Source organism: Haemaphysalis longicornis, unplaced genomic scaffold, assembly GCF_048455015.1.
Source record: "Haemaphysalis longicornis isolate Haplotype H1 unplaced genomic scaffold, Haemaphysalis longicornis Haplotype H1 scaffold_9, whole genome shotgun sequence".
Lineage (NCBI taxonomy): Eukaryota > Metazoa > Arthropoda > Arachnida > Ixodida > Ixodidae > Haemaphysalis > Haemaphysalis longicornis.
In genome coordinates, this window is record NW_027526460.1 from 166,132,111 (window position 1) to 166,158,355 (window position 26,245).

The window sequence follows — 26,245 nt, forward strand, 5'->3', positions numbered from 1 at the left end:
TCTTCACCGGGGTCGGCCCCAGTTAGACTACTCGCGCCAGACCACTCTTAACTGCAAAAGCGGCAATTGTTCGTAATAAAGATGCGTCTAATCCAGTATGTGCTGCATATGGTAGGGTATCGGGATTAATGTTTGTTAAACTTTCTGGGCGATGTTTGGCAAAGTGTGGGCATGTCCACACTAGGTGGTGGAGATTTGATTTGACATCAGTGTTGCAGTAGGGGCATCGTGGGTGTGTGTTGGGGCATCTTGTCCATTTCTGGGTAATGTGAGGAGTGTAGGCGGCATCCGCGCATAACTTGTTAATGAATACTTCCTCGGATCTACTGCAGGAGACAATGTTGGCAAGATACCCAGGGGGTGTAACCTGTTGGTAACGTTGTCTTTTACGTTTCTTTAGCCGGAGAAGTAGGAGGGCTGGAGGAGTGGGTGTGGATGCTGAAAGGGGAACCAGTGGAGGCGTAAAGTTCAAACACTCCTGTGCCGCCTCGTGGGCGGACTGGTTCCCTGGGCTGGTTTCCTCGTGGCCTGGAGTCCAGTCAATTCTGATGTGCACGTTGTGGCTTTTGAGGAGTTCTTTGAGTAAGATTATAGAGTTGCCGAGCGGGTTGAGGGAGAGTGGCTTGCGAAGTTCTTGAATTGCTTCGAACGAGTCCGTTAGAATCCGTATTTTGGCTGGTGTTCGGGTATTGAGGTCATAGCAGATATGATTAAGGGCACCATTGATGGCATGGAGTTCACCTTCCAGTGCAGTTGCACCATCGTGTCTGAGGGAGAGTTGACCTCCAAGGGATGGGTTTTCAGGACAGGTCCATGCTACGCCAATATGTGAAGTTGCCACACTGGCGTCGGTATAGATGTCGATCTCATTGGGAAGTTTGGACTTCTCCAAGTGAAGGCTACGTTTAGATCTTGTTGCCGTTCTAGAGCGGGGAATAGGTTTGGTGAGATTGCCGGTGATGTTTTCCGAGATTGTCCAGGGTGCTAAAGGGATGGGAAGGTCGATGACCGGTATAGGCTTCTGCTCGTCCCATGCTGTGAGAAGGAGCCCTTGTCGGGTGAGCCCACGTTTCGTGTCTGCCTGTTCACGAGTTTCTTTCATGATTACGTCTATAGGAGGGAGCGCAACCGCTCGCTCAAGAGCTTCTGTTTTTGTATGTTTTGGGAGGCCTGTGATGGTACGCAATGTGGCTCTATGGAGCACCCGAAGGTGTTTTGTGTTCGTTTTGTTCAGGTTGTATACTGGCGCTCCATATGCGAGAGTGCCGATTGCAACTGTCCGGGCCATGGAGAGGCATGCCTGTTGACTTGCGCCACCATATTTGTTAGACAGCCTCGCGATTAATTTGAGCATGGGTTTCCATTTCTGTCGTAGTTGTTTTAACCATATCTTAGCACTATTGTTACTGCCAAGTGGGAGACCAAGGAGGCGTACGTGGCCACGTGTCGCTTGGATAGTTGTGTCTCCAATGTACAGCAGAGCAGGGTCCACGGGGTGCGTTTTGGTATCGCTTGATACCGTTAGAAGTTCTGTCTTTTCTGGGGCGAGTTCTAGGCCAAGTTTCGGTATGCATGCTTCGAGGCTGTTCACCGCCGCCTGCAGTTCGACCAGCATGTCGGATGTTGACGAGTAGTCTCTACCTTCCGTCCATATCGTAATATCGTCAGCGTATATTGCGAAACGGGCTGACGTTTCCTGTTCTAGAGTTTTGGCTAACTTGGCCATGACGATGTTGAAGAGCACGGGTCCGAGTATAGATCCCTGTGGAACACCTTTGTCGTTGTAGTAGGTATTGGGTGTCCATCCAGGGTGCGTGCTGCTGAGTTGAATGGGCCGGTTATGGAGAAAGTTACGAACCCAAACTTGTGCTTTTTTGCTGGGGAAGGCTTGGGCGAGTTCAGTCAAAATCGTCGTTTGATCTACTCTGTCGAATGCTTTCTGAAGGTCTACAGTAAGGACGTAGTCGGGAAGTCCGCGGTCGTACGGGGATCTGTTGATTACCCATCGTAAGAGCCAGAGGCAATCGTGTGTCCCTAGGTACGGACGAAAGCCAGTTTGGGACGGGTGAAACCATGGGTTCACATATTCCAAATGATATTGTAGCCGGTTGTTAATCAGGCGTTCGATCAGTTTGCATAACGTGGGTGTAAGAGATATGGGTCTAAGGTTGGAGATGACAGAAGGGTCTTTTCCAGGCTTTGGAATGAGGTTAACCAGGGAAAGCTTCAAGGTGTCAGGAATTTCTCCTGTGTTCCAGGAATGATTTATAAGGCCAAGAAGTTGTTCTAGCTGAGGCTCGTCGAGGTTACGGATGTGTTGCCACGTGACTCCATCATGTCCTGGGGATGATTTCACCTTGCTTTGTCGGATGGCGGTGCGAAGTTCTGCCATCGTAAAAGGGGTGTCTAAAGCTGAGTCGTCCGAGTCTAGTTCGATGATAGGTAGGTACGGGCGGGGTTGCGTACTTGCTGAAGGGAAAAGCGTTGCTATAATCTCCCGCTCGACTACCTCCGGGGTGTTGTGGAGCGTGAGCGTCGCGAAGAGGGGAAGACGTTGTTTGCCCTTTCCTGTCATGCCTCTGTAGATTCTCCAAAGCTTCGAGAGTTTGCGCTCTTTGCCTAAAGTTGAGCATAGCTCTTGCCAGTGCTCATGAGCCAATTGTTTCTGATATTCTTGAATCAGTTTGTATTGGTGCCTTAGTTTCACTAGGTCGACGTGGCGTTTCCCTAGTCGTCTGTATTTACGAGTTAGGTGTTTAGCTCGGTTCCACAAGTTTGCTAAGTGGCCGTCCATGGCAGGTGTGTCCTCAGAGCATGTTATGGACTCTTTAGAGGTTTGGGCAGCATTCTGAATACGCTTTATGAAAGTATGAAAGTCTGTTGCTGGGTCTGATGATTCGTTGAGAATTTCACGAAATGAGGTCCAGTTCGTCAGTTCCAAAGTTTTTGCCGTCCGGATTCGCTTACCACGAAGGGAAATTGATATTGGAAAGTGATCACTGCCCCAAGTGGTGTCGAATGTTTTCCACGTAGTTACTAACCCCGGTGACGCGAAGGTGAGGTCTGGAGAGGTGTCTTTCTGGGAAGCATGCAATCCAACTCTCGTTGCCTCGAAGGGGTCGTTTAACAGCATAAGATTGTTCATCTCCATCGTTTCTTCCAAAAGTTTTCCTCTAACATCCGTAGCTGCGTATCCCCACGTTATGTTTTTGGCGTTAAAATCGCCACCAATTATTGTCTGCGTGGCAGGATATTGGTGCATGAGTTCTGTGACCCATTGAAAAGAGGTGTGTCGAGCAGATCCAGTGATCGGCTTGTAGTAAGACGAGGCGACAAGAACTGTTTTGCCATTAGGAAGTCTGCCACGGATTACTACTGTTTCGTGCTGTTGCGATGTAAGTCCAGGGAGTTTGATCTGATGACATGCAATTTCTTGTCGAACCAGTATCAGGGAGTACCCTGGTGCTTGAGGGGCAGAGTTTCGGGGGCTTGTTAGCTTGCATGTTATTGCAGGGTCCGAATACGTAACATATCCATTGATTTTAGGAATGCTTCGGGGTTCTTGAAGGAGAATAAACAGCGGTTTAAGTTGTTGAATCTTCTGCAGTAATATTGGTGAATTTTGCAAAAAACTTCGACAGTTCCATTGTAATACTATGGGTGCAGCCACTACTGACCTTGCGCACTTGTACGTGGTGGAATTTTGCGAGGTGGTTCCTCTTTGGGGTCTTGTTGCGGTAGCTGACTTGTCATGGTCTGTATCATTGACGTTGTTTTCGTTACATGAGATTCTAGAAGGCTACGAATTTTGCTAATGTCTTCTTGTCGAGCGGCCCGTTCTTTCTGAACGTCCGATCGGATAATGTTGAGCAATTCCTTGAGTTCAGGGTCAATTCTGGACTGAGATGTGGGCGTGCGCTTAAAGGTGGGGCTCCGGCTACGTCTTGAAGAAATTTTGGGAGGTGTGGACTGTGGCTGGGGCGGAGGTGCTGGTTTTGTCTTTTCGGCAAGGGCCTTTTTCAGTTCTTGATTCTCTTTCCTGAGTTGTTGGAGTTCGTTGCGTAAAGAGGCAAGTTGAGCAAGGATTTCTGCGCTGACTGACGCAGTTAAAGACAAGGATTGGTGATCTTGCTTCGAGGCTATGGGGAGCTCTCCATTAGAGGCTGTAGTGCTGCTGGACTGTGCCACTCTGTTAGCCCATGAAATACCACGGGCTGCGTCGTTACCTGGTGTGTTCGAAGGAGTTGGGATACGGCTTGGGCATTTCGGGCTGACTGCTATGTGACCAACGTCTTTGCATGCAGCGCAGTAAACGGTGGGGGCACATTCCTGGTCTCCATCATAATCCCTGCCACATGTGCGGCAGACGCTAGGATGGGGGCAGTGTTTCGCCATGTGCCCGATCTGGTGGCAATTGTAACATACCATACGCTTCGGGGAGTAGGCTGTTACTTTGACAATTGCCATATAGTACTTCACAACTTTAGGGAGGGTTGGAGAGTCAAAAGTGACGACTGCTCTGTTGGTCTTGCCTATTCTTTGTGCGTTAAGCACCTTAGCTTGCTCACATCGAAGCCACCTCAGGATGTCTTCATTAGACTCATTCGGTTCGACTTCGATGACTCCGCGTGTCGTGTTCGGGCGGTGATGCGATTCCTTGACCTCGACGGGGATGGCAATGATTTTGCCATTGTGACGACTTTGTATACTTGTGGTTTGAACGATACGCTGGGCGTGTTCCTCATCGTACACTGTAATGTGTATACAATTGCCGGCGACATCGTATTTGTGAGATGCGATTTCAGAGAGGTAGGTCTGAGGGGCTGTAATGCCGATCAGGTGTGCAAAGGAGCCTTTAGGGATGTCTCTGATACTAATTTTGGTCAGTGGTCTGAGCGTGAGTAGTAAACGGGGCCGACTTACGCGGTCTGTCTTGGTTATAGTTGCGGTGGCACTCGTCTGGTTGCGTTGCCAGACAGGTCCGGGATCACTGTCCCCGCTGTCTTCAACGCGCTGATCATGGTCCATCTGGGTGTCTGGGTCGGGAGGGACTGGGGGCCGTCCGGTCAAGTCTAGTGGTCGTGATGAGCCAGTTTGCACCTCTGCGATGCGCTGTTCAGCCGAAAGTTTCTTCTTCTGACGCGACGTCGTGGCAGCGGGGCCTTTCTGAGGTCCCTGCTGGCGGCCCAGCATTGCGGGCCGCAGCAGCGGCGGCGGCAGCGATGACGTGTCGCTGGGTAGGCTTAGCTCACCAAGGAATCTTCGTGACTCACAGAAGGTTCTCGGGAGGACTGTTCGAGGTGGGACTTCCACCGTGGTGTAGCGGAACACTTTACAAGTACGATGGTGTAACTCGTAGGTCACTGGGGGTGGTTGAACCGCACTTATTGCGGCAAAAACACAGAGCCAACGTGAGCGCCATCCATACTAGTCGCCACCTAGCGGCGAACTATCCAAGAAATGAAACTTTAAAAATGCTCCAGAAAGGCTCCAGCACGTGCGAAATCACTGCAAGAACACCTCCCGCTGGTCCTGTTCCGGGCAAAAAAAACATATAAGAAAGAGAAGAATGCGCGCTGTCCCAACAGACGGTGCGTGAGAAGTGTAAAGGCGAGAGAATTGACTTCCATTAAAAGAAAACCTGCGTTCCGTTCATCACTACGAGAAGCGACGGAGAGGGGAGGAGCCGGAGCGGTGGGCGTAGAAAATGCGGAAGGAGTTTCGTCGTCGGCTGGAAGACGACTTTCAACTACATTTGCAGTGATGGAAGCAGATACGTAGCTAGTGTTTCTTATCTCTCAGTAATTTCTTCCCCACATCAAGGGGCCAGCGCGCCTGCATCTGACTGCTCATGAAACTGCCAATGCGCAACGTCCCAGGGATCGAGAGTTGCTTTCCCTTGTACCTGCGCCGGCGGTGCCTCTGGACAGGCGACGGCTTACGAGTACCAACTATTGTAGCGAACAATTTTCCACGCGCCGTTTTTTGAAAGATGTGGAGAGAGGCACAGGTTAAGCATTTCTCTTGCGCAGCTGAGTGGAGCCAGAAGGGGCACACCTCGGATAAGTTTTTTCGCTTTCCCAAAAAGGACAGAAAAGCAAGAAGTTCGCGCAATGAAGTCAGCCATTAAAACATCCTGACGGGCTAGTTAGTCTGACATAATGGAAATAAACTTCGCGCTACAAGGACGGTACTTCTCTTTCTCTTCCTTAGCCCGCCGCGGTGGCTCAGTGGATAAGGCGTTGCGCTGCGGAGCACGAGGTCGCTGGTTCGATTACCGGTCGCGGCGGCCGCTTTTCTGATGGAGGCGAAAAGCAAAAACGCGCATGTAAGAGATTTAGGCGTACGTTAAAGATCCCCAGGTGGTCAAAATGAATCCGGAGCCCTCCACTACGGCGTGACTCATCGCCTGCGTTGCGTCGGCGCGTTACACCCTACAATCAATCATCAATCAATCTTTCTCTTCCTGTCCTCTTCTTTCGTCCCGTCCTTGTAGCGCGAAGTTTATTTCCGATGTTTCGTGAACCAGTCGCGAAGAAAGATAAATACTTCCAAGGCAGCCACCGCTGTATTCGGTGCGGCGACACTCGCCTGCACACGTCACTTCGGTGACTGCTGCTTCGCCCCATGTGTATTCTTTTCGTTGTCAGGGGAGCACAAGTTCGCTCCAATAAACTTGCTTTTCATTCAAAACAACTACGTATTCTTTGGCTTCATAACATCTGGTGGAGATCCAGGGTACATGCACCCTAAGCCAACGGCAAGTCTCCAAGCAAATCCAAGCCGCCCAAGGCGCTGAATTCAAGTTTTTCGTACGGAGCTCGGTCTTCTTCAAAATCATCTCATGAAAGTACAAGGCGCGACCACGACCACTGCTTCGACTACGTCACCTGTCATATTGCAGCAGCCACGGGAACCACCATCATTTCACGGGTCACCTTCAGAAGCTCCTGATCTTCTCGAGCGGGTCCGGACATTCAACCGATGTGACGACGACGAAACGTTGAGGCAGTATACTTCTATCTTGAAGACTCTGCTCGCATTTGGCTCAAAAACGACGAGCGCACCATGACCCTTTGGGAGTTGTTCAAGTCTGAGCTTTTGAAAACGTTCACTACTCTGGTACTCAAGCAACAGGCTTTGCAGTTGCAGCAGTTCAGCACGCAGCATCCAAACGAAACCGTGCTCGTTTTTGTTGAGAAAATGAAGCGGCTTTTTCGCCGTGCGGACCTAGAAATTACGGAAGGAAACAAAATTGCCGCGTATCTGGTCCTTTCGTAGCAAATGCCGGCGAAAGACGATAGTGGTCGGGCCGCCCTGCGAAGTAAATGCCTCAATTCACTTTCCCGCTTACCTCTTACGCTGTTCCTGTGTTGTTTCGCTCCTCCCAAGGTAAACAAACTAGAGGTTTGCTCAGGTCAATTTGAATTTACCGCGTTTCACTGCTCCAGGCCACGTGCCTCGATGCCAGCGCTGCCGTACTGCGGAGACGCGCGTGAATCGATATACCCTACTACAACGTTTATAGAACCACGTTGCCTTGCTCCATGTGCGTTCCAAGCGGAACGTGGAACCTAGCTAGTGGAACCATTTGTTACTGTTGCCGTTTGGTTTCTTAAAATTCCGCCAGGAGTTATAGCGGCGCGGGCAACAGCAGGCGAAAAAGAGAATTTCTTTTTCTGCAGTGGATGTATCGCAAAAATCAAGCATCCCTGACTTTTTTAATAAAGGAACACTTCAAATATTACTTATGTATTGATATTTTACCTCACATTTGCGCAATGTTTTGTTTTTGTTCAACAACGTCGAGAAGTATGAATATTGCCACCTGGATTTGGGCGTTTAGATTTGCAGACGAAAATTTTCGCGTCCAAGTAGCCCAAGAAAGACTATTGTTCTTCAAAAAAACGACGTTTTCTAATGCGAGTGGTAAAGCAAGAGCGCTTCATTTGCCTTGTTCATAACCCCCCTAAGATGGTGTCCCAATTCGCGTCTGAGGCCACCGCGATGGAGAAAAAGCTGGAAATTTGTACGAGGCAGTACGACCGCCCGATCAATACGCTGATTTCGGGGAAGATTGGTGCCGGCACTTTTAGCTCCGATACACTACGCGAGACAATCCGAGCAGTCGTTGGGCAGGAAGGGGGGGGGGGGGGGGGGTATGCGGAAACTTCCCGACGACGCCGCCACCCCAAGCCGCGTCCCTGAGCGGCGTGATGCGGGAAGAAGTTCAATACACTTTAGCGACTTCTACGTCATCTGACCTCCCATAAATACGTCCGATCTCAGATAAAGACCTCAGGTTTACGCCAGTTAACCGTCGTCCACCAGTCTCCAGCGGCTGCGAAGGAAATGACCACGGCGGCGGTGACACCTGTGATGCAGCACAGGGTGCTAACAGGCCGCCATTGGAACCTGAACCTGGCAACGTTGAACACGAGGGCTTTCTCTAGCGAGCCGAATCTAGAAGAAGGCATTAGAGGGCATTAAATGGGATATAATAGGGCTTCGTGAGGTTAGGAGGGCAGGTTAAGCACTTACAGTGCTGCAAAATCGACACGTCCTATGTTACCGTGGTCTAGTGTACAGAAAAGAACTGGGAGGGAGATTCCTAGTGAATAAAACCACAGCTGGCAACGTAAAAAGAATACCATAGAATTAACGAAAGCGTAGCCGGTCTTGTAATCCGCCTTTTTCATTGCGGTGTGCTGCCACCTAGCGTGCCTAGCGGAAGTTGAGGCGGTAGGGTTTGCCGGCGTTTCCTCCGGCTGCGTTCTCGTTGTATGCACGGCAATCCCACATTACGGCGAGGAGCAGCCGAAGTTTTTCTTCTGTGTTGGTGTTATAACGCCTTAAGATGACAGCCCCTGGTCATCACATGATACCAGGCGGCTTCTTATTACTGAATGAGGGCTGGCAGAGAAATCTCGGACAGATCCGTGTGCCGTCCGAGTAGCAGAGCGAGCAGTACTTGGAGTCGTCTGGCATGAAGTGCTATCGCCAGCTCAACAAAGGCCGGCAGTTCGCAAAATGCCTTTAAGCGCTGGACAATACGATTGGTACACGCGATTCGCATGCGACTGATCGTTACGACTGTCGCCCCGACTAGTCGCACGCGTGAATTTGAGACGGCCCGATGCGCGCAATAGATGCGTCGTCGGCGTCGCTCCGCCCACTGCTTTTGCTCCATGGTCAACTACGATGATCGCTGAGCTGAATTTGTAGATTCTGAGCGTTTGTTCGCAAGAAATGGATAAAGCAAGCAATCGTGAAGCGTTTTCTGCCTTCGGAAACAGTCTGCGCACACGCCGGCCGCGCCTGCCAGCTCGGTATACACTCAGCGGCTCGAACCGGCGCAGACCACGGTAGCAACCGCTCTTGTCGCTGCTCTTCTGAATCAATCTGATTGCTAAAAATAAGTTCCACATGCGAGAAAGTAGGTGTTAGTGTGGTGAAAAATTGTGCTAAGGATTGTTGTCAGGGCTTATTCTAAAAGCGGCGATCAGACATCTGCCGCGATGCAAGCCTACGCTGACCGGTCGCCGCGGCGCACGGTGCTCCGAGCGGCGCAGAGATGGCGATACCTGCGCGGAAGCATTGAAACAGGCTACGCAGATGTCTCGGTCACCGATCGCTCAAACGGCAGTTATAGCTTAAATAGAGTTCTTCATGCGAGAAAGGGGATGATAGTGTAGTGAAAAGTTGTGTTGCGGATTGTCATTCGCAGTTGCACAGATAGCGGCGATCAAATATCCGCCAGGATGCTAAGCCCAAAGTTCCCATCCCCCGAGCCGACGCGAGCGACGCAAGCCGCCGTAGCCGATCGCGTGCGGGCGACGGGAAGCGATAGAACCCGACACCGTTCCCTTTTCGGCACTCCGAGTTACAGCGGAACGCAGCACAAGTTGTGGGCATTGTTCCGCGCACAACGAGCACACACAAAAAATCAAACGATGTAAATACAACCACGACCCCTTCCCGCTTGTGCGGGAGCTGTGGGGAATGTCGTCTGCTGCCCCTACCGGACTGCTTAGGAACTTGTCCGCTAGGGGATTGCGCATGCGCAGTGGGGCTGTGAAAGAGGCGGATTAGACTTGATAAAAGATACAAATTAAAGGTGGTCCAAGGCTACGTGCGTACATCCGGCCATGACGACCAGCTAGGTGAACGCTGCTATGAAAATGTGGAATCGGCAACGTGTACAGTACAAACGGAGAATACCGTAGAATACCGTAAACGCAGAATACCACAGAACTATGGGAGACTTCAATGCTAAAGTAGGCAAGAAGCAGGTTGGAGACAAGACACTTAGGGACTATGGTCTCGCTTGTAAGATTAAAAGACGGGACTTTGCAGAGTTTGCAGAACGGAATAATCTACGTATCATGAATACCTTCTTCTGCAAACGGGAGAGTCGGAAGTGGACGTGGAGGAGCCCGATTGAGGAGCATAAAAATGAAATAGACTTCATATTATGCGACAACCCTGACGTCGTGAAGGATGTAGAGGTGCTCGGAAGGGTGAGGCGTAGTGACCACCCTATGGTAAGATATCGAATTAAGCTAGATTGGAGGAGGGACCGTAACAAGCTAGAGCAAAAGAAGACGATTAATGAGCTAACAGTAAGCCGGAAAGCTGAAGAATTTAGGACCGCACTGCCGAACCGACTTTCAACTTTGACAGAAGAAGCAGAGTTCACGACACAGGGAGTCAGTGAAAATCTTACACGCATTATCACGGAGTGTGCTGTAGAAGTCGTAGGTACGATCGCTAGACAGGATACCGGTAAACTTTCTCAGGAGGGGAAAGATTTAATTAGGAAACGTGAAGCATGACAGTCTCCACGTCTGCACCCCAGCTGAAAGAATAGAACGAGCGGCGCTTTCGGAGTTAATGAGCATGAGACAGCTGCTATATATGGAGAGGATTGAGCATGTAAAGAAGTGTAAAGAACGGAGCCAGCCTGAAACAGTGAAGAGGAGCCATGAGAAAAAAACATATGTATGCACTAAAGACAAGCAAGGCACGCAATCAGAAATAGGGCTGAAGTAGTTACAGTAGCCAAGGGGTTCTATACGGACCTCTACAGTAGCCACGTCATCCAGATTAACACCGAACGAGGAAATTGTTCAGAAGAGGTACACATATCCCACCAGTAACGCAGGAAGAAATAAAGAAGGCTTTGAAAGAAATAACAGGGGGCAAAGCACCTGGTGAGGATCAGATAACAGCACACGCCTTGAAGGATGGCGCGTAAATTGTAGTAGAAAAACTGGTAAACCTGTATACGCAACACTTAATTACTGCGAGTGTACTGGAATCTTGGAAGAACGCAAACATCATCCTATTCCGTAAAAAAGCTGATATGAAGGATTTGAAAAATTACATGACGATCAGCTATCAGTCGTCGACAAGGTACTTACCAAGGTAATCGCTAACAGAATTTTGTGCATCTTAGATTTAAACAGGTGGGAGTAAGGGTTAATGGAGAATACCTGAGTTATCTGAGATTTGCTGATGATGTTGCCTTGCTAAGTAACTCGGACGAGGAATTGCAAAGCATGCTTTTCGCACTAGACGCACAGAGTAGAACCGTGGGCCTGAAAAGTAATATGCATAAAACTAAAGTTACGATGAATAGCCTGGGGAGAGCAAAGCGTTTTGAGATAGGTGGCGAGGCAGTAGAAGTCGCAAGTGATTATATCTACTCCGGCCAAGTAGTGACCCAAGATCCCTACCACGAGGCAGAGATAATTAGAAGGATAAGAATGGGGTTCAGTGCATTGGGCAGGCATTCTCAGATAATGAATGACAGCATACCATTGTCCCTGGAGAAGAAACTGTATGACACCTGCATCTTACCGGCACTCAGCTACGGGGCGGAAAATTGGAGACTCACTAAAAGGGTTCAACTTAAATTGAGGACGACTCGGCGAGCAATGGAACGGAAGATGATAGGATGACATTAAGGGACAAGAAGAGAGCGGAGTCGTTAAGGAAACAAGCGCATGGTATGGACATAGTAGAAATCATTAAGGGTAACAGAGTGGATCCGTAGAGAAGGCAAGCGTGGCAGGAGGCGACTGAAAGTCAGATGGGCAGATGAGATCAAGAAGTTTTCTGGGACAAATTGGTCGCAATTAGCACAGGACAAGAATAATTGGAGATCTATGAGAGAGACCTTTGCTCTGCAGTGGGCGTAGACAGGCTGACGATAACGCCATCGGAAGCACCCAGTGAGCCACGAGCAATGACCTATTCTGGAGCGGTTCTTTGAACCCGCCACCCTCAAACTTGTGGTCAGGAGGCCCCGCCGTACCGCCATCCACTGTCGCCCGCCTGACCACTTTCGGTCCAAAACCGGCCACAAGGAAGACCGACGTATAGCGAACCCCCGACCATCGTCCGCTGTGCTACCACTGCGGCGCAAAAGCACATTTACCCTAGCCGCCCCTACAAAAAAACTCGGCCTCTGAGGTTTCTCCGTCCGTGCACCACGCCCTCTCCCAGGTCAACGACCAAGTGTGTGCGAGGAGTACCTGTCTCGTACCAGCCGTGTATCAATCCATTCCACTTGTTCGCCGTCACACTATCCATACTATGGCCTAGCCGCCGCAGCAACGCTGACTTCGCGCGTGGACGGTCCTCCTGCCCACGAAGGGGAAACTTCTGGAGATGAAGTTGCACAATGACAGAAAAACGAAAACCCTCCAACGGCGTAACGACGCACGGGAGACCAAAATTCGCGACGCGCATACAAGCCGACGGTCCACTCTATCCCTGACTTGACCCCCCCCCTCCCCCGACGACAGCCACAGGGTGCGACGCCTACACGACGTGACCAAACCCACAATCAATAAGACGACAAAAACGACGACACGTACCGCCAGCGATCAACGCGAACCAGCCGTGATGGGACACCCGACGAACCTGAAACTCAAAACAGCTGTTTCTGATGTACAGCTATCCATCCACGTCCTCGACATAGTCGCAATAATAGACACGGGAGCCGATTATGCAGTGATGAGCGGATTATTCTCCGTCGAAACTGAAAAAAGATACAAGTTGGGGCGGTCCACAGATGCGCACAGAAGGAGGCCATCTCATCACGCATAGTGGAACCTGTGCGTCGGGCGTCACCATAAACGGCACAAAGTACCCTGCTCCGCTCGTCATACTGCCTAACTGAAACTGCTACGTAATCTTGGGCATCGACTTTTTGAACGATAACGGTGCTAATATCCATTTGCAGGACAACTCTATTTGTTTCTCCTCGGATCGCACCGTGGCGCCGAAATTAAGGGCCGACTACTTCTTTAAGGATTGCAAATGACCACGTCACCTTTCCTCCCCGTGAGAGCTGTCTACACTGTCTACGCTGTCTACACTCAAGATGGTGCTTCTGACACCGAAGCTATCATGGAGAGCGACCAGAGGTTGCTCCTGGAGCGTGGTGTCTCCGTCACAATGGGCATCATGCGCTTGAAGCAAGGAAGATCCCACGTTCCGATCACGAATTTTACAGAAGAATATCAGCACCTAAACAAGGGCGCGTCAACTGGGTTCCTCGAAGAAATTCAGGAAGAAAGTGACGTGATCAGCGTTGCCGACTTCCCGCGCTCACCTGACGACGGCTTCGAGTCTGCTGATCTCACTGACGTCAACCTGGCGCTACCGCACGAAAAACAGGACAGGATCAGGGCTTAGCTACACTGCTACACAGACTGCTTTTTGTCAACTTCGAAGCTACGTCAGACGCCTCTTGCGAAGCACTGCATAATCACCGAAAAGGGCGTTGACCCAATGCGACAGTCACCTTACCGCGTGTCTTTACACGAGCGCGAGGCTATCCGGACGCACGTATGACGACATACTGAACTACGACATCATACAACCATCTAAAAGTTCAAAGTCCCTGGGACGGTCCGTTGTGCTCGTGAAGAAAAATGATGGTACATTAAGATTCTGCGATGATACCGACGACTGAACAAAATGAAGAAAATGGACGTGTACCCTCTTCTGCGAATCAACAACGCCCTCGGCCACCTTTGCCACACCAAGTACTTGTCGTCGATGGACTTGAAAACCGGTATTGGCTAACTAAACTGTACGAAGAAGACCGTGAGAAGACTGCTTTTATAACGCGAGGCGGTCTTTACGAGTTAAAGGTGATGCCGTTTGGGCTGTGCACGGCAACCAGCAACATTCCATCGAGTTAAGGACACTGCGCTAGCCGGCCTAAACTGGTACACTTGCCTCGTCTACCTCGACGGCGATGTGGTATTCCCCCGGAGCTTCGATGAGCACCTCGCAAAGGTGGAGGTGGTACTCGAGGCAATCCGAACATCAGGTACGACACTGAAGCCTGAGAAGTGCCGCTTCAGTACAAGGATAAAGTTTTTGGGCGACGTCATCAGTGCCGAGGGAGTCCTGCCTGACCCTGCAAACACGTCGCGCTGCTGAGCACAAGGTCGCGGGTTCGATTCCCGGCCGCGGCGGCCGCTTTTTTGATGGAGGCGAAAAGCAAAAACGCCCGTGTGTACGAGATTTAGGCGCACGCTAAAGATCCCCAGGTGGTCAAAATTAATCCGGCGCCCTCCACTACGGCGCGCCTCATCGCCTGCGTTGCGTCGGCGCGTTAAACCCTACAATCAATAAAAAAAAATCTGCAAACACGTCAGCCATAGCCAACTTTTCAAGGCCCAGCGACAAGAAATGCGTGCGAAGATTCCTCGGACTGTGACTATTCTACCGACGCTTCGTTCCAACTTTTGCACGCATTGCAGAGCCACTCACGCGCTGGACGAAAGAAAGCACCCCTTGCAGCTGGGAAAACGCCAAGAGGAAGCATTCTGCGAGCTCCAACAGCGCCTGCTAAGCCTGCCTGTGCTCGCTCATTCAACGAAAACGCTTAATTAGAAATTCATAGGGGCGTCAGTGAATTGGGTGCCGGGATTCCAGGCTTCGGTGCCCTCATCGTCGAAAAGCAAAGTGCTTTGTAAAAAGTAATAATCGCCTATGCCAGCCGTGGACTGTCGAGAGAACAGAAAAACTACTCAGCCTCTGAGAAAGAGTAGGACAGTTGCAAGTTGGGCGAGTTGGTAGGTGTTCATACTTAATCACAGCGCGAAAGACGAGACAGGCAGAAGGATAACCACAGGACAGGCGCTCTCCTGTGAAAGAGTGCCTCTAGAAAGAGTGCGATCTGAGAAAGAGTACCTCACTATTATATGGGCCATTTCAAAATTTATCCCGTTAGTGTTTGGCGGACCGTTCAAGGTTGGCACAGACCACTATGCCCTGTGTTGGCTCACCAGTTTGAAGGACCCCTCCAGCCGTCTCGGTAGGTTGAGCTTGTGCCTGCAAGAATTCTACGTTACAATAGTCTATCAATTGGTCAAGAAACACTCCGACGCGGACTGCCTGTCTCCAATGGTGCCTGACTCAAATGAAGACTGAGCATTCTTCGGAGTCATGACGAAGCTCGACCTAGCCGCCCAGCAGCGTGCAGACCCCGAGTTACGCGTCATGATCGGTTACTTCGAAGGACACAATGCCAGCGTTCCAAGGGCCTTCAAACACAACTTAGCTGCATTCAGCCTCAAACACTCTGTCCACGGGAAGAAAAATGTCAACCCAGGTCAAGAAATTAACTTCTGGTCATCCCTGTAGACCTTCGGGACGAAATTGTCGAAGCGTGTCACGACGACCCGTCTTCCGGACATCTCGGCAGAGCACGCAGATGTTGGAACAATCAAGGCGAAGTACTGCTGGCCCCGCCTTACATCCGACGTCACCCACTACATCCGGAGCTGCCGTGACTGCCAGCGACGAAAGACGCCACCGATGAGACCCGCCGGACGTCTGCAGCCAACCGCCGTCCCATCGAGGATGTTTCAACAGATTGGAATGTACCTTTTCCTCCCGTTCCCTACGTCACGATCCGAGAACAAGTGGATTGTCGTAGAGACGGACTACATGACGCGCTGCGCAGAGACGGCCGCTCTTCCGATGGGGACTACACAAGAACGGGGACGCCATAGCGCGCAATATCAGCGAGTAATATCTAAGTAATCGTACCCAATATGTTTCATTAAATAATCACCATTCCTCAGAAAAAGAGAGTATGTTTGGAGTCCCCCATGGCAGTATATTAGGACCTTACCTATCCAACATCTATATCAATGACATTGTTCAAATCGATCCTCCAGGTAAATTTGTAATTTACGCAGATGATACAAGTCTATTCATTTCGGATACTAACTGCGAAGTTTTGTTTAAACGAGGAAATAAAATTTTGCTTAAACTTGGTGAATGGGCATCGTGTAATGGGCTATCTATAAACACTGACAAGACCAACGCTGTTCTTTTCCGAGCAAAAGACAAACAGCTGCACCAAAATCACTCTTTTGCTAAATGGCTCTCACATTCAAACAGTAAGTAGTTTTAAGACGCTAGGAGTAACATTTTCTGAAAATATGCTTTGGGACTTACATACAGATCAAGTAGTTACTAAACTATCACGTTTCACAGGTGCACTTTACCGTCACCGAGACTTGCTTGCAATGAAAACTAGACTCTTACTATATAAATCACTGTTCTTACCAGTATATTGAATACTGTTTTCTTGTATGGGGTACCACTACTTCTACAAATCTACATAAACTTACTAGATTACAGAATAGAACAATAAGAAATATCTCAAACGTCGTCTCTGACCACCCCGTGCGTCCTCTGATGAAAAAGCTTCACCTCAGTAGCATCGCAAACTTCTATGACTACCGTCTCTGCAAGAAGCTAATTAAAGAAAGAAATAAAGGTACGAATAGCCTGCTTATTATGTCTAAATTAATTAAAAATGCCCATGCACGTGTTAAGAGACATCTGTCTTTTCGGTCGGTCTCTTTTAACCGAACCATTTATGGAGATAATATGCTACGAAGCAAAATACCGGTATTGCTAAACAGCCTTCAGTGACTGGGGAAGGACATAGATACCTTATCAGTTACACACGCGTTTGAGCTATTCCTTAATGGTTAAGTATTTTGATCTTTCTAATATTGTCTTGTGTCATGCTCCCGATTTTATTAAATAAACTTTGTGTATACTGGAAGATTGATGCCGATGTAAAATATGAAGAATTGTATTGGTCTGTCTTGGATTTGTATGTAGGTGTATATACTTGTTACACTTCTGACTTGCATTCATCGGGGTACATGGAAATTTTAGCTTGCATGCCAAGTTGATTTTACCTTTGCGTATGTATGTATCTCTTGCATCTGTGCGTAAATATGTATTTATACAATGTTGAAAAATTGACAAAATATTCCTTTGTCTATGGTTGACAACGAAATGCTCTTGTATGTACTGTGCCCAATGTTGTCCATGTTACAGGAGGCAGGGGCCTCGTCAAGCTACCGTTGAGTGTCTTTTTTTCCCACCTCCTTGGGTACCAAAAAACGTGAAATAAATGCAGCCTTGAAGTCGCAAAGTTCAAGCTGTTCTGCGACATGGAGACCCTGAGGTACTAGTCACGGACCGCGGAATGGCATACACTGCGGGGCAAGGTGTGCTACGTTGCAGCAACACGGATCACCGGAATACCACAGCGTATCACACTCAGACGAGCGGTCTAACCGAACGAAGCTGAAACAAGACGGAGCCGATATGCTGTGTGTGCACGGTCGACGTTGAACGTAAAACATGGTACGAAATGCTCCCTTATGCTACGTTCGTGTACAATACAGCCGTCCAGGAAACTACGCGGATTACTACATTCGAGCTTGTCTATGGCCGGCAGCCGACTACCATGCTTGACGCCCTGCTGCCACACGTAGGCGACGAGGACCTCAACACGAACGCCCAAGAATACCTACGGCGTGCGGAGGAGGCACGCCAGTTTTCCCGTGTACGTACTTCGGACCACCATATGGCGAATGCCGGACGCCAGAAACTCCGATGCCGAGACGCCGAGTATCACACAGGCGAACTTGTGTGCGTTTGGGCTCCCACTCGACGACGCAGACTGAGTGAGAAGCTCCTGTGACGGTATTTGTGGCCCTACAGAATACAACGATGTGTTGGCCATCTTATCTACGGGGTTGTCCCCGACGGTGATTCCGGCACATTACAACGAACTACCCGGCCCGACGTCGTCCACGTGGTACACCTGAAGCTTTACTACATGATATGACGAACTTTCTTTTTGTGTTCGTTTGGAGTATCGTTTTATTGTAGCATCGGTTCGATGCACATTGACAGGGGTGGGAATGGGACGAACCAGTCATTGTGTTTGTATACTTCTGTTTTCTTTTTACCATCCGTCGGTACCGGCTGTGTCATCAGGGTAATAAACAAAGTGCATGTATCCTTTCCTTTACTTTATTTATATAAGGCGAGTGTTTGACCCTCACGTCACTAAACTAGAATAATCTTCTTTGGTCTCCAGTCTTCCCGTTGTAATTCGGCGTTTCGAGAAACAGTCCCGCCGACTCCCAGGGCAGCCGCCGCTGTATTCGCTTCGCCGACACTCGCATCGCCAGCGCACTGCCCTTTGCTGACTGCTGCTTTGGCGGATGTGTATTTTTTTAGTTGTTAGGGGCACACGAGTTCGCTCCAAGAAACTTGTGTCTTGATTGATTGTCGGGTTTTATCACGCCTACACAACACAGGCGATGAGGCGCGCCGTAGTGGAGAACTCTGGGTTAATTTTGACAACCTAGGGATTTTTAACGTACGCCGAAATCTCGTACACATGGCATTTTTAAGCTTGTTTATTCTTCAAGACAACTGAGCCGTCTTTGGTTACGGGACAATATTGGTGTATTTGATGCCACGCAGCTACTCCTGTATAATGAGGCACACCATATACTGCATGCCGGCAAAAGAATATAAACCACCTGGGGATTTTCAATGTGCGTTGAAATCTGGACTAATCAGAGTGAAGAAGATATTCTTTTTAACCCCCGGGCCGTGGCTTGAGGGTCTAAGACATGTCGAGAGTGTGGACCAGCGTTGAACCCTCTTAAGCTCCCTATGGCACCAAGACTACCAGCACAGAGGCCCTCGCTATGCATATAGCGAATCAGAAATGGAAATGTGGGGCTTGTTGAAATATGACTGAAAGAAAGGTTGGCAGTCAAGAAAACCATGGAAAGCAAAGTGGAGGATGAGGTAGGTTATTGAAGAAGATAAAGAATTTGGAAAGAAAGTGGAGAAAAAATGCCCGCCGGGTGGGATCCCCACCCACGACCTCCAGCATACCGGTCTCGAGGGATGACCACTACGTTACATGCGGGGCTATTTTCCCTCCACTTTCTGGGGTATTTATGTTAAGGTATTTTTGTTTCCTGCGCTTGGGGGTGGTAGCCAGCGCCACTCGGACTAATAGGGGTGAACGGCACCTTTTTAACACCCGGGCCGCGACTCGAGTGTCTACGACATGTCGAGAGCGTTGAACCCTCTCTCTCTCTCTCTCTATATATATATATATATATATATATATATATATATATATACGTTGGAAATAAAGTCTCCAAAGAGAGTACTTCTACTTTGTGCGTATATATATATATATATATATTTATATATATATATATATATATGTATATGTATATATGGAAAGAAAACTGAACAAGGTAAAAGCACGATTGTTGCCAACGTTTCAGCAAAGAGACTTGCTTTCGTCAGGGCAATCTCTCGCCTGGCTGGCACACTTTATATAGGGGTAGGTCCCCAGGTGAGAGGGGAGAAGGAAAGAAGGAAGAGATATGGAGAAAGCGGATTGGTTTGGGATTATGTCGGGGGAGATATTGAGGGGCAAAGAAGGTTGTATAGTTTAAGCCGCGAAGTAGGTCACAGGCAAGTCAGCCGGTGGTTGGTGTTCGGGGAATTTTTGGAGAGAAAGGATGACAGGGTGTTTGTTGACCCGCCGCGGGGCATACGGAAAGGTTCTCAGAACCGCCGGAAGTAGACCAGGCGGTGAGAGTGGGGTCCTTATCAGAAACTATCTGCAAGCTTCAGGTCAAAAGAAAGGATAGAGAAGGGGAAATAACTAGGTCAAGGAAAAAGAAAAAAAGAAAAAAAAAACAGGGAGGGAAACCACACAAACCCACACACAAAAGAAAAACCAATGACCCGGCAACTGAAATGGCACGTGTCACCCACGGCAACATTCCTGGAACAGGCCTGCCCTGGAACTCAAAAACGAAAAGATAAAGTTAGAGTTACGTAAGGGGCACAAGACCACGCGGAGTAAAAAGAAGAGAGAGAAAGAAATAAATAAAATGAAATCTGAGAACCTTTCCGTATGCCCTGCGGCGGGTCAACAAACACCCTCTCATCCTTTCTCTCCAAAAATTCCCCGAACACCAACCACCAGCTGACTTCCCACCAGCTGACTTCCCCCTCGCCCGGTCTCGTCTCCCGAAGCTATTGCTACAAGCCTCTTGGATCCCATCGGCCCGCCCCAGCCCCGGTGAGACATGAACATGACCAGGCCTGTTTCCCCAGCCAATGACCCGCCGTGACCTTCCGACGTGACCAGCCGCGACGCAACGATATGACGACGCCGATCTCCGCCCAGTTCTCCGGCGGAGCTCCAAGGGTTTGGCCGCTGCTTCGCTCCATCGGCAGGAAACGCTGTTCAGGGGCCGTAGCTCATCGAACCATTGCAATTCGTGGCGGTCAGAACATTTCCCCTCCCTCCTCCTCTCATTCGTATCCTCACCGTATCAGAACATTTCTTGTGATCTCGACCCGGACGTTCGCCTTCGACGCGGGGCTATGTCACGAGGAGATGAAGAAGGGCGCAGTAGGGTATGCGCCGCTGTGGGCCCGATGAAGAACGACGAAGAGCTGTGTTTGGGGCGTGCAGCCTGGCCGAACGCTCTGCAACAGCTGCCTTATAAATAATGTAAATAGGTCATATAGATCGTGTCGTCATCCTCCATGTTTCGCCGCATTCCTTCTGCGGCCAGGTAACACAATATATATATATATATATATATATATATATATATATATATATATATATATATATATATATATATATATATATATATATATATATATATATATATATATATATATATATATATATATATATATATATATATATATAAATGTGTGTGTGTGTGTGTGTGTGTGTATGGGTGTGTGTGTTCCTCCCCTTTATTTTTTTAAATATATAAGTTTCAAGAAGAATAAGTGACCTACCGCAACTTCCCCTTCGCTTTCCTTGGCTTTCCTGACTGCCTTCCATTATTTCTGTCTTCATTATAGGAGCCCTTCATTTCCCATTCTGATTTGCTACATGCATAGTGAGGGCCTCTGTTCTGGCAGTCTTGGCGCCATAGGTAGCTTAAGAGGGTTCAACGCTGGTCGACGCTCGCGACATTCCGGAGACGCTCGAATGAGAGCCGGAGGGTTGAAAAGAAGTTCCCTTTCATCCCGAGCAGACGGAGTGGTGCTGGGTACCACCCGCAAACACAGGAAATAATTACCTAGACATATATACCCAAGAAAGTGGAGGGGAGCACAGCACCGCCGGTAGCGTAGTGGTCATCGCACCAGACGTGTATTCTGTAGGTCGTGGGCTCTGATCTCACCCAGTGGGCATGTTTTTTCTCCACTTTCTTTCTGTGAAGTCAGCTCTTGCAATCGGTGGGAAGATTCCTTCAACCTGAGGAACGTCTCCTTTTACCTCGACTTATAGCGAAGACATGGTTCTACAACGATGAACACGAGTTCGCTGAATGATTGCGCTTTACATCTGAGTTGCGTCGAGTCTTCGGCACGTCGTCTTCGCGTGCAGAAGCCGCCAAAAAGAAATTGGACAAGCGCGAGCAAAGACCTGCTGAGTCTTACACTTCCTGCGTTGAGGACTTTATCGCATTATGCCGCCGTGCGAATAAAGACGTGATGGAGGAAAGTCGCGTCCGCCATGTCCTTAGAAAGAAAAGAACAGCAGACGACAAAACCGTACTGCTGACGCGCCCGCCGGTGAGTAGGCACCTCCGCGCGGGAAACGCTGGGTAAATTCGCCGCGCCATCTACAGTGTGCACCGTGAGTGGAACCCTCCACTCTCCCCCCCCCCTCCTGACCCCCCCCCCCCCCCCCCCCGCCGCCGCCGCGTTGGGAGTGTATTGTCCCGCACGCCGCGAAATAACGGTTGGCTACTACATGTAGAAAGCTTTGCTTTAAAACGTGACAATTTTAGCCACAGACTTCGGGAGTTTCGTGTGTCAAAGCTATACCCGGGCTGAGACTCGTCGTAGGGGAGGGCTAGGGAACAGTTTCGGCCACCTGAGGATCTTTAATGTGCGCCGAAATGTGGACACGTGCGTTTTAGCCTTTCGCCGCCATAAGAAAAGCGGCTGCCACGGCTCTTGGGCTGAGCAGCCCAGCGTTAAGCCACAAGGCCACCGACGTATATACTTATCAAAACTAACATACCTATTTTCGGCTACTTCCGATATGCATTCCTTGTCAGTACACCAAGCTAGTACTTCCCTTGTAATTAGCCAAACAGATTACGTAGGTATGCAGGCAGTATGCTCCCGACACCCAGCGGAACGCCACTTTGTACTCAGTGGTATGCAATATGGTTAGCTCACAATCGTCGAAGCGGAGAATGAATCGGTGGCTTTGCTTTCTTAGAATGAGCGTGGCCGTTCTGTGGGCTGCAGTCATCAGGCAAAGCAGACGCCGCTCTCACCCTGGCGTGTCTCGGGCCACTGCAGAGAAGACATCAGCTGGCGGGCCCTACTCCAGCGTCCTGAGCAGCTTTTTTCGTCGTAACAGTGCCAGCCACCTGCGCAGAAGCCAACATCCTCAGTCAGAGCACCGAAGCTTCTTACTCACCAGGGAAAGCCCGCAATCCGACAGCAAATGGCTCGCGGAAACGGCGACGGCATTAAGCGATAAGTGTGGTCGCCAGATGCCATTCAAAAACTTTATAGCTGCTAGCATCCCAAGCGTGCATTGTACACTTGTAGCTTTAGACGTCTAAGGGATTTTGTTACTGGGGCTAAAGTAAACCGAGTAAGGAGCGGGAGAAAAACGAACGGAAATGCAGGGAGTGTAGAGATGTAGGGCCCGGGTTGCTACCCTGAACTGGGCGAGAGTGGAGTCCAGGGTACGAAATTGGTAGACTGCAAAAAGGTACGAACGGGAACGCACACACACTGGTGGACCTTTTTGTACGCTGAAAACGTTCCTGTAAACGTGCATCACTCACAAAAAAGTAAGTTGGTTTGTTTGAAGTGGGCAACAGAATTTTGACCGAGTAAAGTTTCCGCTATCTTCATAGCGCGAACTGCGTTTTCGTGGGTGTATGTTTCTCATTATTTGACGCCGCGTAGCAACATCAGAATAAAAAAATAGCGAGTTCTGTAACTACTTCGTTTTTTGTATAAATTTGCTGGCAAGCCCCACGTCCTCTATGTTTCTTCGCAACCTTTGTCCGAACTTCGTCCTAATCGTAATGCCCCTAATGCAGGTTTCCATGTTACAGTAAGGACTCTCCTAAAGGTTGAAGGAATTGGCAGGTTCGCTATCATCATCATCATAATCAAAATACCCAGGATCTGTTTAGGCACGAACATGCGCACAAACTAGAAGTGAAACTCTTAAGTCAGACGAAAGACGTCACTTCAGGAGCGTAGGAACTCACACCTGCCTGAACTGGTGGTACCAATCTGTACGGAAAGTCCCTAACACGCGCTCAAGATGCTTTCTCCTGTTTGTGGATTACCGTCGAAAAATATTGCCTTTTTTGACATAGAGAGCAATCTCGGGCTAAATGTTCGGCGAGCCAAGGTATTGCAAGAAGAATGCAAATTTGTTTCACTTCAGATACGGCTTACACGCCGCCGTGGCTCAGTGGCTAAGGCGCTGTGCTGCTGAGCCCAAGGACGCGGATTCCATTCTGGGGTGCGGCGGCCACTTTTCTGATGGAGGCGAGTTGCGAAAGCGCCCTGCGTTCGACATTTCGGCGCATGTTAAAGATCCCCTAGGTGGTCAAAATTAATAAGAGCCCTCCACAATGGCGCTCCTCACCGCCTGTGTAGCGTCGGCGCGTTACACCCCATAATCAATCAATCAATCAATCAATCAATCAATCAATCAATCAATCAATCAATCAATCAATCAATCAATCAATCAATCAATCAATCAATCAATCAATCAATCAATCAATCAATCAATCAATCAATCAATCAATCAATCAATCAAATTAATTAATTAACCAATTAATAAATAATTAATTATTAATGAATGAATTAATTAGATATGGCTTGGCCAACAGCGTACGTATAACTGCTTATCAGAATCAAAGTTTCGTCATGTTCTTGTTGCCTTTCTCCCCAAAATACGTTGCTTGTCCTAATAAAAATAATATATTATTCCCACAGCTAAATTTGTTGCGGCAGTTTAGCCGATCGACTTTGCGCGCCCGGACACGTTGGCCCACGGTGTTTAGCTAGCGTTCCTTGTTCTCAAACAACATAAAAGATGGCCTAATAGCGCCCGCCGCGAAAAAGTTTCTTATGTTTGCATTTGTTTTCAAACACCCATGTTTCATACAGTCGCCAGAAAAAGAGAAACGACATGACATAATAACACGGTGCCAACTGGGCGAATTTGTCTGAATGCGCTGAGCACTTCACTTCTCGCCGTCCGCTAATGTCAGGAATTCCGTCCCATAGACAGGGCGGGCCGGCCGACTGCGTTCGGCTGCATTCACGCATCGGCCAGTCACCACAATATTTAATTTCTACTTGATGTGTACGATTGGCTTAGTGCTGCCTCCTGTTGATTTACTGAGATGACTACGCGAGCTGTACTGGTGCCGGGTGCAAACTGTGAATTGGTATTTACCAAGGTTGACCTACCCTATGGTTCACGAACTATCAGCCGATTTTCGGGCCGCTTTTTTAGCAGCAGAGCTGTTTAAGCCGAGCGCTATCCTTCGGTACGCCGGAAAACCTCGCGAAGCGATTACGTCACCTCGGCTGGCCTGTAACCCTTGGCGCAGTTGTGCATAGCTTCACGCTCGTTTCGCCTTGTTCCGCCGAGCCTCACCAGCGCCCTTCAAGCTGCGACGTCACTGGGCAACAAAAGACTCGTGTACAGCGGCGTCGCCCAGGGCTGCGTGTGGACTTGCGCCACGTGGGGAGCTTGCAAAACAAGTACTAAGAAAAAAATGCCAAACGCACGTGCGCGTGCGCTTCGACAGGAGCGCACGGCGTCGGCAAGCTCGACCTTCCAGAACACTCTGCTCAGAGTTCGTGACGTGAACCTTGGCGGGCGGTTTTCCTCGCCAGTTGCCGTCTGTTCGTGCCTAGGTGCAGAGCCCAGGCGCCGAGTTGCCGATGCCGGTTTTCGAAGGTTCCATCGTGTGCCGACGCGGTCTACTTTGGGAGAGATGTGAAAGGCTGCGGACAAAACGTTCTGGGCCTGCCAGTCACGGATAACTTTCAGCGGCAACTTCAGACATCCACGTGAGGTGCAACAGCCCAGTCTGAAACGAAGGGCTGTGTGCTCTGCTGCTTCTCCAGCCTTGCACCTTTTGTGCAAGGTGCGCAAGTTTTTGATAATCCCATGATAAAGAAATGAAGAGTTCCCAGTCCAGAAATGTCCAGCATTCGTTCTTTTCATCCTATGTCTACAACACTATGAAGGCTTCTCCCGTAGTACTCCAGGTACCGCTGTCCTGCTACTCCCACGTCACTCTTCTCCACGATATTTTTGTTTCATCGCTCCGTCCCTTCTTGTATCCTACCTTGCCAGTTCGTTACTCTGGTAGTCTGTTGTGAAGTCTCAGCATTACATGCCCATACCAGGCCTGATTTTTTGTCTTAATTTGGCCATTGACATCTCCCAACCTACTTATTTCTTAATCCAAGAAGCTGGGTTTCTGTCCCAGGGTCTTACTCCAGCCACCCTTTCCTCCGTGGCTCGTTTCAGTCACCTCAATTTTGTATCATGGGGCACAGTAATACGCCGAATTTCAGTGGCGTCAGTAGACGTTGGTTATGTGACCTTCTTTGTAGTGACATGTTTGGCGTACTATGTTATTTAGACTTTAAACGCACCCATCCCATAGACATTTTCCAACAGAATTCGATCTCCTGGTAGCACCCAGCCCTGACACTTTGCCCAAGGAAGATGTACTCATCCGCCTCTTGAAAGATAACCTAGGTTGAAACGATGAGTCTTGACATTTTAAGCTGTTTTGCGGAC

General features: G+C 49.2%; 1 protein-coding gene across 1 annotated transcript in view; it reads right to left on the bottom strand.

The window, feature by feature from the left end:
* Notum (palmitoleoyl-protein carboxylesterase notum) overlaps positions 1-26,245 on the bottom strand; it is a 177,675-nt gene that overhangs the window by 130,223 nt on the left and 21,207 nt on the right. The window contains exon 2 of the mRNA XM_077683346.1: positions 22,719-22,814. Coding sequence (XP_077539472.1) covers positions 22,719-22,752 — 34 coding nt within the window. The 5' untranslated portion in view covers positions 22,753-22,814. The remainder of the gene's footprint in view (positions 1-22,718; positions 22,815-26,245) is intronic.